Raw genomic sequence first — 18075 nt, forward strand, 5'->3', positions numbered from 1 at the left:
AATGATAGAAAATCCAATTAGTCCAAATTATAAAGGTATGTGAACATTTTTTAACAAAAAACCTAAACACAATTTTCCTATCTCTGCTACCCTTGTCTCTAAATCTGTTTCCAGAAAAATCCAACGATGTCTTTTTGCGTACTGAGATAATTCTCTCTAATGTTTGATTCACCCATTTTCTTCATAAAGTCTGATGACATATATTAACTAAATGTTTTTGGTATACTTCACTCCTTCGTACTCATCACATACTTCATAGATTATTTTTTTAGCTTTGATTCCACTTTCTGGTTCCAGAACATCTCTCATCATGGATGACCACTGAGCTGCCAAAAGATATGGAGGGCCCAGAAAAGACCTCAGTACCAAACAATGACACCACCTTGGCCCGACCCAAGATCACCATCCATTACAAAGTCAAACCGCTAAAAGCCTCATACCAATCGCCCTTCCTCATACCTTAACGAATTGTCACGGACTTGTCATTGATCCTGATGAAGGTCCGGAAATATGAGCACATAACACCAATATTACACTCACTACACTGGCTCCCTGTCTCTTTCCGGATTGACTACAAAGTCCTTATACTCACCCATACATGCATAAATGGGCATGCACCTCCCTACCTGCAAGAATGAATTACTCCCCAAACCTCCACCTGCACCCTCAGGTCTTCAAACAGCTCGCTCCTAAGCGTCCCCAAAACCAAGCTCCGCACCATGGGCGACCGGGCCTTTTGCTCGGCAGCACCACGCTTATGGAACAGCCTCCCTGACCACCTAAGGGCAGCGCAGACGCTGGACTCCTTTAAAGCTGGACTAAAAACATTTTTATTCGGGAAGGCATTTCTGGCCTTGTGTGAAATCTTATGTTAAAATGTTTAAAAGTTTTCTATTATGCTTTTGTAAACTAATTTTTATTGTATTGTATTATTATAGTTTCTAACATGTTGGCACTCAGAGATTCTTCTGAATGAAGAGTGCGTTACAAATAAAATGAATTATTATTATTATTATTATTGTCATTGGCCAATGAACTTGAAGTCACTTGTCTGGTATCCCAGGAATAACTTTTTACACTTTTGATCAGAAATACAAACGCCATATAATTAGGCCTATAACGCAGGTTTTAAGCGACGGTAAGAAAAACACTGCAGCCTATTGCCAGTAATGATTGCTTCCATCTCCCATACAGAAGCAATCAGTCGAAGAGAGTCGGAAAGTATTGACATTGTTTGTGACAGACACTAAGTGACCCATTAGCCTACTGCTTTATAAGGTGCATTATAGATGACTAATTGGTAATTGTGACTGGTGAGTGGTAATTGTTGCTTAACATTAATATTTTCTACTTGATGAAGCATTAGTGTGAGATGATTGTCGTGTCATGAATGTCGTGTCATGCCGTCTTTCACTCGAGTGCAAAGTGTAGAAGAATTCTGAAATGTTGCTATGAAGCACGCCTTCTATGCTTATGTTCTGTGCATATTCGCAGTTCATATCAATGCGACATCTGCGGTCCATGCCAAAAACCAGCCCACACACATTACGCCCAATCGTTTGCAGTGGGAGGGGTAATCTGATGTATTTAAAAGACTTGCAAAGGCACTTCTCACACACAGGTCTGGTTATTTTCACTTCTAGATCCTGCAAAAATCGCAATACTCGTCAACATGGTTGATTGGACTGATTTCGAACGCAGCACTATTCTGGACATCTTTTCTAAGATGGACTACGATACCGTTGGCCCAAAATCCCTCGCCAGGTAATATCCAGTCCTGTCAGATATATGACCACATTTAGTTTTCCTTGTTGTTTCAGTACCACTGGAGCGCGCCTGTTTAAATAATCTGATGCCTTCATTTTACACGTTTATAATTCTATTTCAACCACATTCATTCTTCCCACCAGGTGTCTTGTCGTGTACCCATGGACGCAGCGGTACTTTGGCAACTTCGGAAACTTGTACAATGCCGCTGCCATCATGGGGAACCCAATGGTCGCCGCTCACGGCAAAGTGGTGCTGCACGGGCTGGACAGAGCCTTGAAGAACATGGACGACATCAGAGGCACATATGCAGAGCTCAGCGTGCTGCACTCCGAGAAACTGCACGTGGATCCCGACAACTTCAGGGTACGTTTGTTGCTGCGTGTCATTTGAAGTTGATGTTCCATATAAAAACCAGACATATCAGTCATTATTAAGCTTGGCAATCCAGGTATGATCGTTAACTACACAAAGATCATATAATGATCCTAATCATGTCTCTGTCCTCTCCTATAGCTGTTAGCTGACTGCCTGACCATTGTTGTTGCCGCACAAATGGGAGCTGCGTTCACCGCCGATGTCCAGGCCGCATTTCAGAAGTTCCTGGCTGTCGTCGTCTCCTCCCTCGGCAGACAGTACCACTAGAGACTCTACACCTCAGACGAAAGCAGACCACCATCTAATGCTTTCTGTGTCTTCGAAAACGTTTTCACGACGTTTAACAAATAAAAGTGTCGGCAAATGATTTCAAGTTGTTGTCGATTATTCTGTTGTCATCAAGGGAAAACACAAAACATACTTAAAGAGTGAAGACACCTGTTTAGAGAAACAGTAGCATATCGGAGTCGGAACCCGTTTAAACCCGTTTTGGGCGAGTAATAGAATTACCACTACAACAATTCAACAACGTTTTGAAATTGATGTTGCAAAATGAATGACGATTTATTTAAAATGAAAGTCTAATCACAATAACTCCTATATGGACATAAACTATTTTAACGAAATAACATCACACCTAAAGAAGGTTTGAAGACTTCACCCATCTCAAAAAGTTCCGAGCAAAGAGAAGCATAGTCTACTTGGCGAGGTAACTGGCCAGGGTCCTGAAATGCCTCGCAAGGATCTAGCCAGTGATTCTCTCGAACTTTGTAAAACATTTTGTATTTTTTTGTAATTTCAATTCCCCTGCCATTTAATTGAAAATGTAGATAAAATAAATGTATTTTTGTGAACAATTTACGCCTGACAGTAGAATGAATACATACAAAAATAAACAGCTAATATTATAATATAATTTGTGTAATGTGACATAGCTCAAAAACATCAGCTGTATCTCGGGTTACTTCTTGCCAATTAAATAACGTTTTACAGAGTAAATTAATAAGAAATGACCAAGGTCATAACTTGTCGAGAATGCCTCCCTGCTATTAAAACAATCATCTGTACTTATAGTTTTACTTATAGCTATAGTTAATGTATTTAGGAGACGCTTTTGTCCAAAGGGACTCACAAAATATTCAAATAAAAAGAGTAAAACAATAGTAATAAGCATAATGCAATTTAATTCAAGAAACAATCTTAAGAAAAACAGCAATTTTAAAATAATTATCATAATAATAACATAAAAACTTCTACTATTATTATTAATAATAATAATAATATAAATATATACAAAATAATAATAATTTCAAAACTATGATTGTATTTACAAACTATGCATTAAACAAATCAAGACAGAAGACGAATTAGCAGTGGTGGAGGAAGTACTGAAGTTTAGTACTTAAGTAAAAGTACAAGACCCCAGGAAAATAAAAGTAAAAGTAAAAGTAAAAGTACTACATCAACAATCCTACTTAAGTAAAAGTAAAAAGTACTTACTTTTAAATGTTTCTTTAAGTATTAAAAGTAAAAGTACTCACGCAATGGGTTGTCTCTCAATGTCTAGGCTGTGCCATTTTGATAGAGAAATAGCTACTGGTAATAAATGCCTCTACAGATGTCACTACTAGTAATAATTATAAGCAACAACATTTGCTAATTGGAAAGGTTGGTGTACTTATTGTGCCTACCATCTGTAATACTGTTCACACTATATCTTACAATTCTGCGGATGACAAGTTATCTACCAGGGATTATTTGCAAAGTTAATACCATTAAGCCAAACCAATAAAGACACCATGTGATATCTTTAAATATTTTATTTAATTGTAAACGTGTAAAAAAGGGAAACATGGAACATGAAAAACAAATGTAATTGTAAAACTGGACCGAACAAGGCACGCTAGCTTGACATAGTTAACCTACCAGCTTTATCTTACCAATACGTTAAATATATAATGAAGATACAATCATGTTTTTTTGATGCTATTGCTGTATGTATGCATTTCGCTAGATAAATTATAATATCATGTCAGTAAACGAATTAAATACATACCGGTATATCAATATTCAAAAGTCAGGGACTTTAACTTAGCATAGCAATCACTCTGCTTACCTCGATATGCTACTTTAAATTTGAGGGCGAATTATTGAAGGCTAGCAACTCCTTTTTTTGAGGGAGACAGGAAACCCATTGAAACCTCCAGGAGTCATTCTTGGGGCCTTTGAACTCAAACATATCTTTTAAATAGGGCCAAGGGTGGCTCATATCAGAGGGCTCAGTTCAGGCCGACTCTGGATCCATGTTGAATAGGCAGTAGTCAGGCTGTCTGTTGAATGTTCAGGTATAACAGGCAAAGCTACCGCTAGTGCTGCTGCCAGACGCGCACTCTGATATCATTGGAGTTGATAGAGCCACCTGATTGGTTTAAACTTCCAAAACAGCAACGCAATCCATAGTTTTGTGTAGGCAACATTTTGGCGAAACTGTGTTCATAAAATGTAACGAGTAACAACACATATTGTAGAAATGTAGCGGAGTAAAAGTATAGATAATAGCTAAAAAATGTAATGGAGTAAAAGTAAAAAGTATGCATTATTATTTTTACTTAAGTACAGATACATAAAAAAATACTTAAGTACAGTAACGAAGTAAAAATACTTTGTTACATTCCACCACTGCTAATTAGACAGTTTTTGAATGTACCAAAGCTGTTGCTGAAATGGACAGCACAGGACAGCTAGTGAAAGCAAAGACAACAGACGCTCATCACAAGAGCGAAGCGGTCGAGAGGGGGAATCATAGCATTTAAATAGGCTGGTACCGATCCAGTGGCAGGTGAGAACGAGGGATTTTATTCTTACAGCCACAGGGAGCCAGTGAAGGATGACCAGCAGAGGAGTTACATGTGTCCTCTTCGGCTGCTCAGAGACCAAATGCGCTGCCCCATTTTGAATAGTTTGCAATGGTCTCACTGCAAATGCAGGCAGGCCAGTTAAAATTGCGTTGCAAGAGTCTAGTTTAGAAATGAACAGGGCCTGCACAAGACATTGTGTAGCATGTTGTGTGAGAGCGTCTGATCTTCCGAATATTAGTGTGAACCGACAAGACCTCTAACGAGTTACCCCAACATAATTCATACAACACTGATGTGAAAATAGTTTTTCTAGAAAATATGCTTCTATACACTTACGTAGAAGTTCTAAGCCTGCATAAAGTTGGCTATAATGAATGCAAAGTAAAGACAAAACCACAAGATGCTATCATTCATTTTATTATTTCAACAGACAGTTTAGACTTCTGTTTATGAGCTGGGCAACCGATTTATCGGTATTTCTCGGCCAAGGCCAACCCCAAAGCGGCGAAGAACTTGTCCATGGACACATGAACTACTGGGGTAAACTCAGCGGGGAACATGATGGCCAACTCCACGAGCAGGCAGTGAGCCAGGAGCTGGGAGAAAAAAGAATCGAACATTGAGATGTTATTGTTACTGCTACTGCCAAATTATACCGAAATCACAACATATATTTTCATATCATAAACATTTTATAAAAATGCTATAATATATTCAGCAATTCCAGACCTTGTCACAATATCAGCTGTCTGGTAAACGAATGTGAAGTTAAGTTTATTTCATGTTCCCATTGTTTTATTTCCTGAATATTTTCAGGCTAACTTAGCTGAAGCGAACTGCATTGGACAAGTACATCTTTCACCCTTAATATATGCTATATAATACGTTTTTACCTTGAAGTTGGCTGGATCAATACGCAGCTGGAAAGCGTGCAATTCACTGAGTGTAAGCAGTCCTCCAATAAGGTCATCGATCACACCTACGGCCGTGGCAATGCCACCCATGATAGTCCTGCCATGCTTCATCACAGGGGCAGAGCCGGGAGTGATGTCATTCCAATGGGAGAAGTAAGTCTTGGTCTGAGGGTAGACCACCAGCAACCTGTCCGGTCAATTATTGGTTAGAAAAACGTAGCAAGCGCACACATACATTACACGTGTCTTTAAAAATCAGAAAGAAGCAATTACCTGGACAGGGAATCACCCCCGATGTCGTCAGCTTTACTGGCGATCTTGGCCCAAAAGGCCTTGACAGTGGACTTGTCTTTGGCTGTAAGACTCATGTTGTTTCTTTTCTGGAGGAAGGATCTACAAAGTCCAGTGAGATGTCTAGGCGACGATTCGTCCTTTTATAGACCACGTCGAATGACTTTGTGGAACCACCACACACTCAAGACCCACCTCTCACCGGGCTTCATGCCAACTTTATATCTGGCCAACAGTTGGAATATGTCATACAAACATAATGCATGCATGCATGCATGCAAGACAGTAAAACACACGAACAAGATAGAGTAGATTTTATTATGTAGGCAATCTCTAAAGCACAACCACAAAAACCCAACACTGTACATACAATATTGCGGTATTTTTTAGCCTTTATCTATACATTGCATCAGGACACGTGTCACTTCAGGACAAGTCACTTGAGGACACTCACAAGAAAATGCTGTCATCCATATGAATCCTATTTAAATTTTAAAATGTAGGACAAACGTGAGGATAATGCGTCTTTGAAATAAAATGCAGGGTTTCTTAAGGCATACCATATCGCTGATTAGCTATACGCAGTAAATCATAGACACGCATAAGCAATACAAAAAATGATTTTCTTTATCAGCGTTCACCGCAATTATTAGCCACGAATATAAAAAGGCGTAGCAGACTGTTTTTGCATGGGTATCACTAAAGCATTTGGTTATCAAATGAGCGATGTTTAGGGTGGAACCACTGCTGCGTCAACTAGATAATGGCACACTGGTGTCCTTCGAAACCAGAACGTTCGATTTATATATCGTGCTGTTGGACTGTTAAAACTGTTAAATGCTGCTTATATTTCAGACACCATCTTTACGCATTTGAAGGGGATAAATATACTACACCATTGCAACAAGCTAACCAATTTAAGTGTCTGAATATTATAGATGGTAAGTATCTTTCCGTAAGTATCTTGACCTGTTAGAACAGGATAGGATGGTGAACTGATCTGAGGTGGTGTTAGCAAGATAACAGAGAGGGCGGCTTCATTACTAATTGAACCATCTGCGGTACAACGTAGGGTGGCGCAAGCAAAGCTTTGAAGGAAAGAATCGCGTATTTACCCACTTACCATATTCAGACGACCAAGGAGAGCACTGCATCCGGGGTATAAACCAGAGTATGCTCATTTTCTCCGCATGCATGGCCATTTGAAGACGAATTGTCCATACAATCCTGATGGGGATATTAAAATGTTCCACCTCTGAATGTGCACATTTAGTGTTAACTGTCGGAGCTCGATACTTAGAAAACATACACAATGCCTATGATAAAAACGCAAAGCCTATCTGCTGTTCTGTGGGAACTATAGGCAGGTTTGTGTTAAACGAATAAATGTAATATCACAAACATCACGGATGACGCTTAGCTGAAGGAGCTCAACATTCTGACATATTGCACGCCACAAATCAGAAAGCCCGAAGCTGTCTAATAGGCTTTTCATTTGGTTTGCACCTAGGCTTACCGTCCACACGCCATGAGCAAAGAGAGGTGTGAGGAGATGAGAGACAAAGAGGAGAACAATACGCCCAAGAAACAAAGGAACTTTCCTTATCAGTCATTACCCAAGCATAGCTGGGAATATGGAGCATGCGCAGTAGCTAGCACTACTTGTGTCATTGAACCAAAGTAAATCATGTTCCTTGAATTAATATATGTTGATTTAGTTATTTTTTGTTGCTTGGCAGTAAACAAACAAGAACGAACCATGTAGCAAACATAAACGCAATACATTCATGTTATACAAACATATTTCTATTTAATGAAACACATTAGTCAGGTAGAACCCCAGGATACCTATGACATAAGGTACGAATGCAATTTTTTTTTGCATAAATCGATAGTTTAGGGGTTGTAGACTCAAAATCTGGCCGGGGCCGCTCCGGCACCCTTGAGCATTTTTATAAATTACATAATCTGCCACGCCTCCCTTTTTGACCATAAAAAAATTAACTAGATGCACATTACTGTATAAACCCAACATGTGTGGTATCAAATGAAAGCTCTTCTCATACAGAAATCAACTATGCCAATACAAAATGCTAAAAATGATTTCAAGTCCTTCCAGGGAACAGAATATCTGTAAAGTCCGGTTAGGTCACAGCGCTGAAATGGTAGGCTGAGCATCTTCTTTTTTAGACAATTCATGTTAACACATTGTCTCAACCCTCAACAATGAATGAAATAGACAAAGTTATAAGGAACAAAGTAGTACATTTTCACAGATTCTGAAAGCAACTATATACAGATAATTTTGCCGGGCTGGCCTTGTACACATCACAAACATGTGTCCTCCAAAAAGAATCAGCCGTGGACGCTTGATGTGTTCCGCTGCACATTCTCTTGTTGGAGGAAGACTCTTTATTTTAGGAGGATCTCTTTTCTTGAATAGCATATCCATAGCATGTATCTCAAGTTACTGAGGTTTTCCCTTTGCCATATGGATATGACACACTGTCACAACCAGACAATGCATGAACAGCCAACAAATCAAAAGATTCGTTTCCTAATGTTGCAGCCGTCGCATTGATGTCAATGACTTTGTTGTTATATTTACGCATGGAGATTTGCGCATTAGGCTTGTAAAGCCAAATGAAAAACACATGGAGGACAAAAATATCAGTGTCATCAGCCAAAATTTGAATGTTCTTCTTCTGAGGTAACGACTCCAAAAGATAACTGATTATTTTGACATCAGCCTCTTCATGATTGTATGCACTGTTGTCCACAATTAACCACACATATGGATTGGTTTTGTCTGCATCACACAAATACTGGATCAGTGGCGCTTTGTTTTTCTCACTTTTCATAATGACATCTCTGGACAGCAGTGTCATGTTGGAACTCTAGATAGATACTGTCTTGGTGTTGTGCCCTTAGCCCGTCTCTGACATTCATGTGATTTAACAGAGTGTTCATCATACCGATCAAATACAATATAGGTGATAGGTGAAAATTCACCCAAGTTACCTCAGGACTCCGGAGCTGCATATAAGTATATTTATTAGACAAACAACAATTGCAATCGGGCTCACTCCCAGCACAAGGCTGAAAGTGAAGCAATGATAAACACATTGCACAAGGTTTATATAGACAGATGTTTAGCGTTCAGCAGGGAAAACCACGTGGTGGATTTCTGACGTCCGAGTCAAGGATGGAAGTTTTGCAAGGTCGGAAGAAGCACAGTTCGACCCTTCTTATCACCTCTGGTCTAAACATGCTCTTGTACATATGCAGACTAAGTGGCACCTAATATTCAAAGTTACACACACGCGCAGAAACACAGAAAAGCCATGTTCCTGCTTACATAAGTACATGATTCATATAAGGAATATATTAATACGAGGCACTTGATTCATATATTCGTAAGTCATTAACAGTGTTTGGAAATTATCTCCTCCAATAGGTGTCGTGGGATCTGTCAAATGACTTCAAGAAGTTATCGGCAAAGGTCTTCAGTGTTGTGTTTTTGGGCCACAGGGTGTGGTAAATGGCCACGTTATCATCTACAATTTCAAGATCTACTGGATGCAGTGGAGTTGTACAGGTAGGCACCGCCAGCTATTCTACAAGTACAGCTTTGCTTCCTTTTCTCATATCTCCATATTCATCAAACAATGCAGAGGGCAGGGGCGGACTGGCCATCGGGGATACCGGGGGAATCCCCGGTGGGCCGACGAGGTTGGGATGGTCCAAAATACCGGCCCACGGCCATCACCAACCGGCCCTCCCACTTTCACCGCCGGCACCTTCGTCCATTTTCCATACTACTCAGAACTAGGGTTGGGTACCGAGAACCGGTACCAATATGGAACCGGTTCCAATACAACCGGTACCTACCCGGACCGAAATGCAACGCAGATTTCGGTGCTTCATTTCGGTGCCTGAGCCAATTGAACACGGTCGCTAGGCAGATTCTGTGGGGCACATGTAAAACTGCCCCAGCTCCCAATGTAAACTTTGTCCTGTGTCGCTCACGCTCATTGGTGTTTTCATAGCAACAGTCTTATCTGATAAATGCCGAAATGAAGCACCGAAATCTGCGTTGCATTTCGGTCCGGGTAGGTAGCCTACCGGTTGTATTGGAACCGGTTCTGATATGACAGTGAAGAGCAGGCAAGCACAAACAAAACTAGCCATCAACCTTTTAACAGAGAAAATACCGAAAGGTAAACGGTCAAAAGTGTGGCTGTATTTCGCACAAAAAGATTCAAACATCGCAACGTGCAGCAAATGCAACAAAATAATTGCGTGAAAAGAGGGGAGAGAAGGCAAGAGTCAACGGCAGATCAGCAACCGAAGACTGAAAAATATACGGAGATGACAGCTAAACTACCAACGGTAGTCTCTTAAAGGGGCAGTACACATTTTCTAGTACTCAGTGTGTTCAAGTAACAAGAGTAACTATAAACAAGATAGAAAAGATAGGTATAAACAAATCATAAAATGGTGAAATTTCATGAAATAAATGCAAACAAAATAATACATTTTTGACTCCAAAGGCCAATATGCTCATATTTTTGCAAAAGAAGTTTGAAGCTGTTTTTTGTATTTATTTATATTTATTTAAGTAAACTATAAACTGTTGTTTACAGTTAATATAATGTTCATAGTTTGAAGTTAAAATGTTTGAAGCTGTAGTTGGAAGCCAAGTGTTTTGTATGTATTTATATTTATAATATACTTTAAACAGTTCATATATTGTTCAATTTGAAGAAAAAAAATTGCCTTGGCAATAAAAAAAGCCTTTCTTTAATGTCGTCAATCGTCGCTTTGTGCTTTAAAAAAAAAAGTAGCGGTTCAGGCACCGTTTAGGCACCGGTATCGTTTTAAAAGTATCGGTTTAGCACCAGTATCGGAAAAAACCCAAACGATACCCATCCCTAATTGTGTACTTTCAGATACATATCTGTGTGTACAGGCCTCATCGACAGCATTGGAGAGGGTTTTCTCCTGTGCAGGTCATGCGATTAGTCAGGAAAGGTGCTGATATTTCTACAAAAGAATTGCTGAAGTATTGAAGCTGTAGTGTGTGTACAGAGTGTGTGTGTGTGTTAGTCTAAACTTTTGTTAACAGTTCATATATTATTTAAGTTTTAAGTTAAAAAGTGTTTTGTATTTATTTATATATATAATCTACTTTAAACAGTTCATATATTTGGCAATAAAAAAAGCCTTTCTTAAATGTCGTCAATCGTAATTTTTTTTAATTTTTTTTTTATAAAAGTATCGGTTCCGGCACCGTTTAGGCACCGGTATCGTTTTAAAAGTATCGGTTATGTACCGGTATCGGATAAAAACCAAACGATACCCATCCCTACTCAGAACACGTATAATTTCCTCTATTGACTATAAAATTTAAATCACTGACTGATTTTTATACTCCTCCTCGCAATCTGTATTCACACTCATGGTGCCTATTTTTTGAAAATGTTCTGAAGTGTCTTCTGAAATGTGTTCTTACGGACTTCAGAAATTCAACGTAAGAAACGATCTCCACCTTATTAATGAACACCTGGATGGGTTCTTACACAGCCGAAGTGTTCTCAGCTGTACGGATTGAGGATGAGGATTCTTAAATTAAACGCACCTGGATTTGCATATACGCCCCACCAAGGCACGCAACCGTAGTGACGTGTGCCGTCAGCCCTTGGGGCATCTGGTAGTTTTGAGGAATTGCATTTAAGAAAACTCTGGGCCATTTATGACTGTTATTTCGCGTGACAGCGACAGTGATACAAGGTAAATTGTGGCCTTGACTTGGCCAATGTTAGCTTGCTTTTCACAGATGAGGTAACGTTCACTACCAACTAGCCTAGCTAACGTTAGGTAGATAAATGTCAAAAAATTGAGACCGTTATGATCTGGTAAATTAAGCAAGCTGGCGCTATTGTCATCATCGAGATGATCTACTTTAACATGTTAGCCGTAGTCACTACCGCAAGCTATCCATGGTGGTAGTTGTAAAGAGGGCAATCTTATCATTTCTAACCAGCTAGCTTGTTATGCTAAAATCACCGTGTTACACACAACACTAACATTATAAACAATGTTAATATGTTATCTAGATTAGATAGTGAGGTCATACTAACACATAAGTATGCTGATATTGTTTTTTATTATCATGTGACTATAATGCACCAGGGCCAGCAGAGTTAGTTTAGGTTCTGTTACTTAACTTATTGTTTTGTTATGCACCTTCAACACCCCTACACACACACACAATCACACACCCAGCATGCAATACTACTGATACCACTGATGTTCACACCCCATCGTATGTTCTATTCTGTTAATTTCTACAATATAGTTCATACTAATTCTACCCTCTGATTCCAGTTTCTTTATTGTGTGGATATTCATTCCTTAATGTTCTGTAGTTATACGTATAACCATCCATCTGATACTAGCCCAGAGTTAAGCCTATTCATCTAGCAACCTATACCTACCTTGGAGTGTTACAATAGCCAGTATCATTTTATTCCATGTGTCCACCCAGGCAAATTGGTGGATCCAAATGTTATTAAAAAAAAACATATATGATGTAATGTCTTTGTAATCATCCAAAATAATGTTAAGTGTATGGGTATTTTTCCAAGTAGGCCACTGACTGGTCTATACGTGCGATGCATTGAATGGGCAACGCGCAGTGTATTGAGTGGGCAGCGCGCCGTGTACTGAGTGGGCCGGTCTGACAGTAACTCCCGGGCCACTTTTTTCCCCCTGTCCGCCCCTGGCAGAGGGTACTGGAGTGAGCTCATATTCAAAAACCTTATGAATGGATATCTCGGCTTTGAGACATGACGAGCAAGCGTGCATATAGTTTCTCCATATCATAGACACAGGCATCCCCAACTTTGACCCTTTTCTTCAGTGTTTCCATTGTAACCAACTCCTTCTTAATTGGAGCATGAAAGCCATCGGGTAAGGAATCACTGAATTTGGATGCCATTGGATGTCCCATGGCAAGGGCATCGTCCACATTGACTTCTTCAGGAGCAGTTCTTCCATTGATGATGAGTAGTCTGTCACAGGATTCATATACAGCTTCAATTCTTCTCTGATCTTATTCCTATCTTCAGTATCTAGTCGTCTTCTTCTTTCTGATTCCTCTTTGTGAGTGCTTGTCCTGGCATAATACTCTCTTGGCTCCTCATACAGGCTGTCCATAAGTAAAGTAAGCGTGTTGCAGTGGTGATGGGAGAATATCCACTCCGATACTGCATCAGATGAGAGAGACTTGTCAACTAAGTCTCCTTTGGATTTTCCATAATGGATATAAGTTTGCTCACCAAACTGATCAAGAAAGACCGAATTCCAAATCCCAGCGTGATGACGACAAACATGTTCACTGCCTAAAAATGCAGACCGCATTGTATCTGGTAAAGATGATGTAATTTCCAGCACATGCCAAGATACAGTATATACCTAGCATAGTTCCAATGGTGGGCAGCGAAGAAATATGGAATCATCCTGTTCAAAGCATACACATGAAGCAGCCAGTCACCTTCTCTTTCAGCACGGAGATAGAGGTGGATGATTATCACTGGTGTGATGAGGCAGTGGACCCAGAGACGACCTCTCCGAGACTCTCGAGCCATCTCTAGCTCCTCAACTATAGTAGCTAATGTTGACTTGCCTGACAAGATGAGGGGTTCTAGCAATGCAGAGACCACCATACGCAATCCCCTGATGGCTTTCGGCCAAGCATTTCCTTTAGGCATATGCTTCAGGCCCTTGAATGGCACACTAAGTAGTTAACCATATCCACTGCCATTCATTAAAGTACCAATGCACCCAATAAAAGACATCAGTGTGTGCATGCCCCCTGGTCTAACTACTAAATGGTTCCAGCGATGTGGATATGACCACTTTATCTGCATAATAATTTTGTAAAACTGACGTTGTGTTGTTTCATGAACTCTTCAATGTAGAGGAACTAGGGTCATTCCCCAAACATATCTAGGAGTATGGAGCATGCGCAGTAGCACTACTTGTCATTGAAGTAAATCATGTTCCTTGAATCAATATATGTTGATTTAGTTATTTTTTGTTGCTTGACATTAAACAAACAAGAACAAACCTTTAAACAAACATAAACGCAATACATTCATGTTATACAAACATATTTATATTTTGGTAATGAAACACTTGCCAGTGTTTCGTTTTTTTTGAGTGCACCTATTTGCTTTTTAAAGTTATTTTGCAAACACCTCCATAATGTAATACAAGCAATGGGTGGAACGTTTTACATTTTAATCTGTTTGAGAGTTGGAAGCGAAATCAAGGTATGCTTTTGGCCATGCGTTTGTAGATGTTTATTACGGCGTCAATGTCAATTTTCATGTCTATCTCAATGGACAATCCCAACAGCTCAGAGAGCCTTTCCTCTTCACAGGGATTTTTCAACCTGAACTCGTTTTAAAGTTCAAGTTTTTAAGGGTGCTTTTATTTTGTAATCGTCAACATAAAGAATACATTCATATCAGCCAGAATTGACATGTTCTTCAATGGATAAGCACACATTTGAACCCTTCAGACAAATGCAGCCTAGAGGACGTTTCACGTTGTTTTTTGTCCATTGAAAGGTTGCCCAGTTGGCATCATGATATGTTCTCACTCTCATCGGTCATATGGCAATTCTTAATATTCAACAAAACGTCTTTGCAAAAAAAAAAAATATCGAAAAATGACGTTCCAATTATGTAAGAAGCCCACGCTATGTTCAATTGCCCACCCCACCCCAGGATGACACCCCGGTAAAATTCCAGCTGAGTTGAGATAATTCTTTCATCAAGCAAGATATTCTACATTATAGGCTTATTTGCGTTTGTTCTGCAAATGGAGTTATTATTTGACAGAGGCTGGATGTAGGTTTTTTGTCATAAAATAATGCCTATACGATCGCAGCCTCACACCAATCTATTACTAGAAAATGTTGGCCTTCATGCAAATCTCAAATGCCCCCTCAGTCATACTTCCCAGCAACTGTGCCTGGTGCGCAGTTAAAGCAGTTCTGTACTGAGGGTCGTATAAATTGTTATTTGTGTGTAACTCAGTGAATTTTAGCACACAGAGTTAGAGATACACCCAATAAAAAAAAAATACATGACACATGAACTGACTTCTTGCATTGATTTATTGAACGCTCAGATTACTTCGAACCAAAGACAGGCTCGATTGAAGCAGTTGAGACTTGTCTTCTATTCCCGCTTTAACGGTACTTCTCGGACAAAGCCAGGTTAACTTTGCCAAAGAACTTGTCACAAGCCACATGCACTTCGGGGGTGAAGTCCTCGGGATAAAACATTGCCATCACCACAAGCACATTGTGGGTTATGATCTGTCAAAAGGGTAGAATGATTCAAGTGAGTTTTGAGACTTCATTCCAATTTTACATTTATATTTAGTCATTTAGCAGACGCTTTTGTCCAAAGCGACGTACAGGGGAGAGAACAGTCAAGCTACAAATAATAGAGATCAAGTGTAACAATAAATACTATTTTAATACAATTTTAGAGTAACCTACTACAAATGCTTTACTAAAACAAAACATAGTCCACACTGTTGGTCACACACCTTGAAGTTGGCAGGATCCACACGCAGCGTGAAGGCATGCAGCTCGCTCAGGGTGAGAAGGCCGTTCGCGATATCATCTATTTTCTCAACAGCATCCATATAGCCTGTCATGACAGTCAATCCATGCTTACGGATAGCGGCAGACCCAGGGCTCACGTCTTTCCAGTGGGAGAAGTAGGTCTTCGTCTGGGGAAAGACGAAGAGGGTCCTGAAAATAAATGGAGGGAAAAATACGTGAATACGTAATACTACTTTCGTTGTTGCTGGGCGAGTAATGCCACTAGAAAAGGAAGTTTGTAGGCCTACCTGGACAGCGCCTCATTACCGATGTCCTCCGCCTTCGGTGCGATTTTGGCGAAGAAAGATTTCACCAGTGCTTTGTCCTTAGCTGTGAGGCTCATCTTTAACGTCTGGTCGTTGCTGAACTAGACAATAAAACCTGTAATTGTTCGGTGAGACGGGGGGCTTATATATTGTCTTATGTGAAGTCATTGTTTTGAAACTCCTCCTCCAAAGGCATTCTATTGGGTGACACCGAAAAAATAGCATCTGGCACTGGACGAACACTGGATTTGTACCTTATGGCCAATAATATTAAGCCTATATAGGACTGTACAAAACATACACACATAATATAGGCTATAAGACCTACTAAATATTACGAAACACAGCAAGCCTAAACAAGCTGTCCCTAAATATGCAATATATGTAGCTTAGTTATCGAAGAGCAATTTTTTGTAGTTTCGTTTCGAGCACAAAAGTTGGCTAATATTTATATTGCTATTATTAATAAGGTATTTATTCACCTCAAAAAGTCGCGTCTTCTGAAAAAAAAACAACATAAGAAGTCTTCAGTGGACCCTATAACCCAAAGCCTTGTTTTCTTTTCTGTATCCGGGACAAATAGCCAGGTCTTGCAGACCCAGTCCCTAAGATAAGGCCACAATGGTCAGCACTGCAGGTCTGATTTGGTCGAATTAAGGCATGAGCTTCCATTCCTATTTGCCCCACCCAAATGTAAGCCGTTGTCCATCCAATCCACTCTCTTGATTACACCGGCCAATAGACTCGTTTCTGGCTTTGTTAAGAAACATGTGCGCTGAGATCATTGTTTTTATTCCGACTAATCTAATATAATCAATTAAAAATGCATATATAAAATGTATTCATCGGACAACTTGATGGTCAAGTGGCTAAAGGAAGTAAACAGGCAAATATGAACAGACATATCGAATGCTCCAGAGTCCAGAGTCCATAGAGGTGCATATACAAATGATTTGCTGTTGTGTTGATTGAGTTATTTTTGCAATTCCCCATTTTTGCAAAGGGTTTCATGACGCCAAGGCTACATGTTTAACAAAGCTATACATAAGTACGACTAAGAATGGTTTTGGTACAATTTGTCACCCACAGACAACAGCTGATAAGACAGAGGCAATCATTGAAAAACATACTTTGAGATGTACATTTAATCTCGACGTCTGATCTGGTGCCACCCTATTGAATGGGTGGCACACATTTCCTGTTGTTCTTAGGAAACACTATGGGTAGCCTACCCTGCTCTATGGAGTGTGGGGCATTAACCTACAGAATGTAGGAAAATACTGATCACAATTTTTGCGGTTTAGATGCATAAATTGTTTGAAATGTATGATTAAATCAACTTTTTAGCCTAAGACCCATCTTTTTAGATCACCTTTTACACTTGATAAAGTTACAGTTTGTGGTTTTTATTGTCAATGTTTTATTCCAAGTACATAATATATCATCTACCAAATTCTTAATATTAAACTAAACTCGAAATTGTTGTCAACTGATTTATTAAAACAGCTAGTGTTGCAGCACAATTCAAAAGCCATTGCCCTTGTTTGGAAGGACAAAGAATAGCCCACATAGCGTTTGCGTTTAGAGTTAAACAGTAAACAATTGTTAACAGTTCGGCTTTTGGTAAGTATGCTTGTGTTTAATGTCAAATCTCATTTGGGGGGTGAGGTAGGATTTTATGCCATAAATAACCAACAGCAATTACTCTACTTTACAGCTAGGAATAGTCTGGCGCCCCCTGCTGACCATACGTGTGTAATCAAGCTGTCTCAGCTATCAAATTGAGTAGCAAATGAAAGAGAGTAAACATAACGGTTAAGCTAGTCAAAGCGCGCCATCTGCTGGACATAAAGCCGTAAGCAACTCTGACTCCACACTTTAATTGAAAGCACAAAGGGAGAAAGGGATTGCGA

The 18075-nt window shown here is 39.6% G+C and overlaps 3 protein-coding genes across 3 annotated transcripts; 1 reads left to right on the forward strand and 2 right to left on the reverse strand.

Moving 5' to 3' along the window:
* Nucleotides 1-1611: 1611 nt before the first annotated feature.
* hbbe1.3 (hemoglobin, beta embryonic 1.3) lies at nt 1612-2502 on the forward strand. Its single transcript, XM_031584333.2, has 3 exons — nt 1612-1764; nt 1911-2133; nt 2284-2502. The coding sequence occupies exons 1-3, from the start codon at nt 1673-1675 to the stop codon at nt 2410-2412; spliced, it is 444 nt and encodes a 147-aa protein (XP_031440193.1). The 5' UTR covers nt 1612-1672; the 3' UTR covers nt 2413-2502.
* A 2968-nt stretch (nt 2503-5470) lies between these two features.
* Nucleotides 5471-6291, reverse strand: LOC105905754 (hemoglobin embryonic subunit alpha-like). The gene is made up of 3 exons (XM_012833795.2): nt 6191-6291; nt 5897-6104; nt 5471-5599 (listed from the first exon to the last, which is right to left on the reverse strand). The coding sequence occupies exons 1-3, from the start codon at nt 6283-6285 to the stop codon at nt 5471-5473; spliced, it is 432 nt and encodes a 143-aa protein (XP_012689249.2). The 5' UTR covers nt 6286-6291.
* Nucleotides 6292-15360: 9069 nt separating this feature from the next.
* LOC105905753 (hemoglobin subunit alpha-1-like) lies at nt 15361-18018 on the reverse strand. Its single transcript, XM_012833794.3, has 3 exons — nt 16145-18018; nt 15839-16046; nt 15361-15602 (listed from the first exon to the last, which is right to left on the reverse strand). Exons 1-3 carry the CDS (start codon nt 16237-16239, stop codon nt 15474-15476), a joined length of 432 nt encoding a protein of 143 aa, XP_012689248.1. The 5' UTR covers nt 16240-18018; the 3' UTR covers nt 15361-15473.
* Between the last annotated feature and the right edge of the window lie 57 nt (nt 18019-18075).

Source organism: Clupea harengus, chromosome 1, assembly GCF_900700415.2.
Source record: "Clupea harengus chromosome 1, Ch_v2.0.2, whole genome shotgun sequence".
Lineage (NCBI taxonomy): Eukaryota > Metazoa > Chordata > Actinopteri > Clupeiformes > Clupeidae > Clupea > Clupea harengus.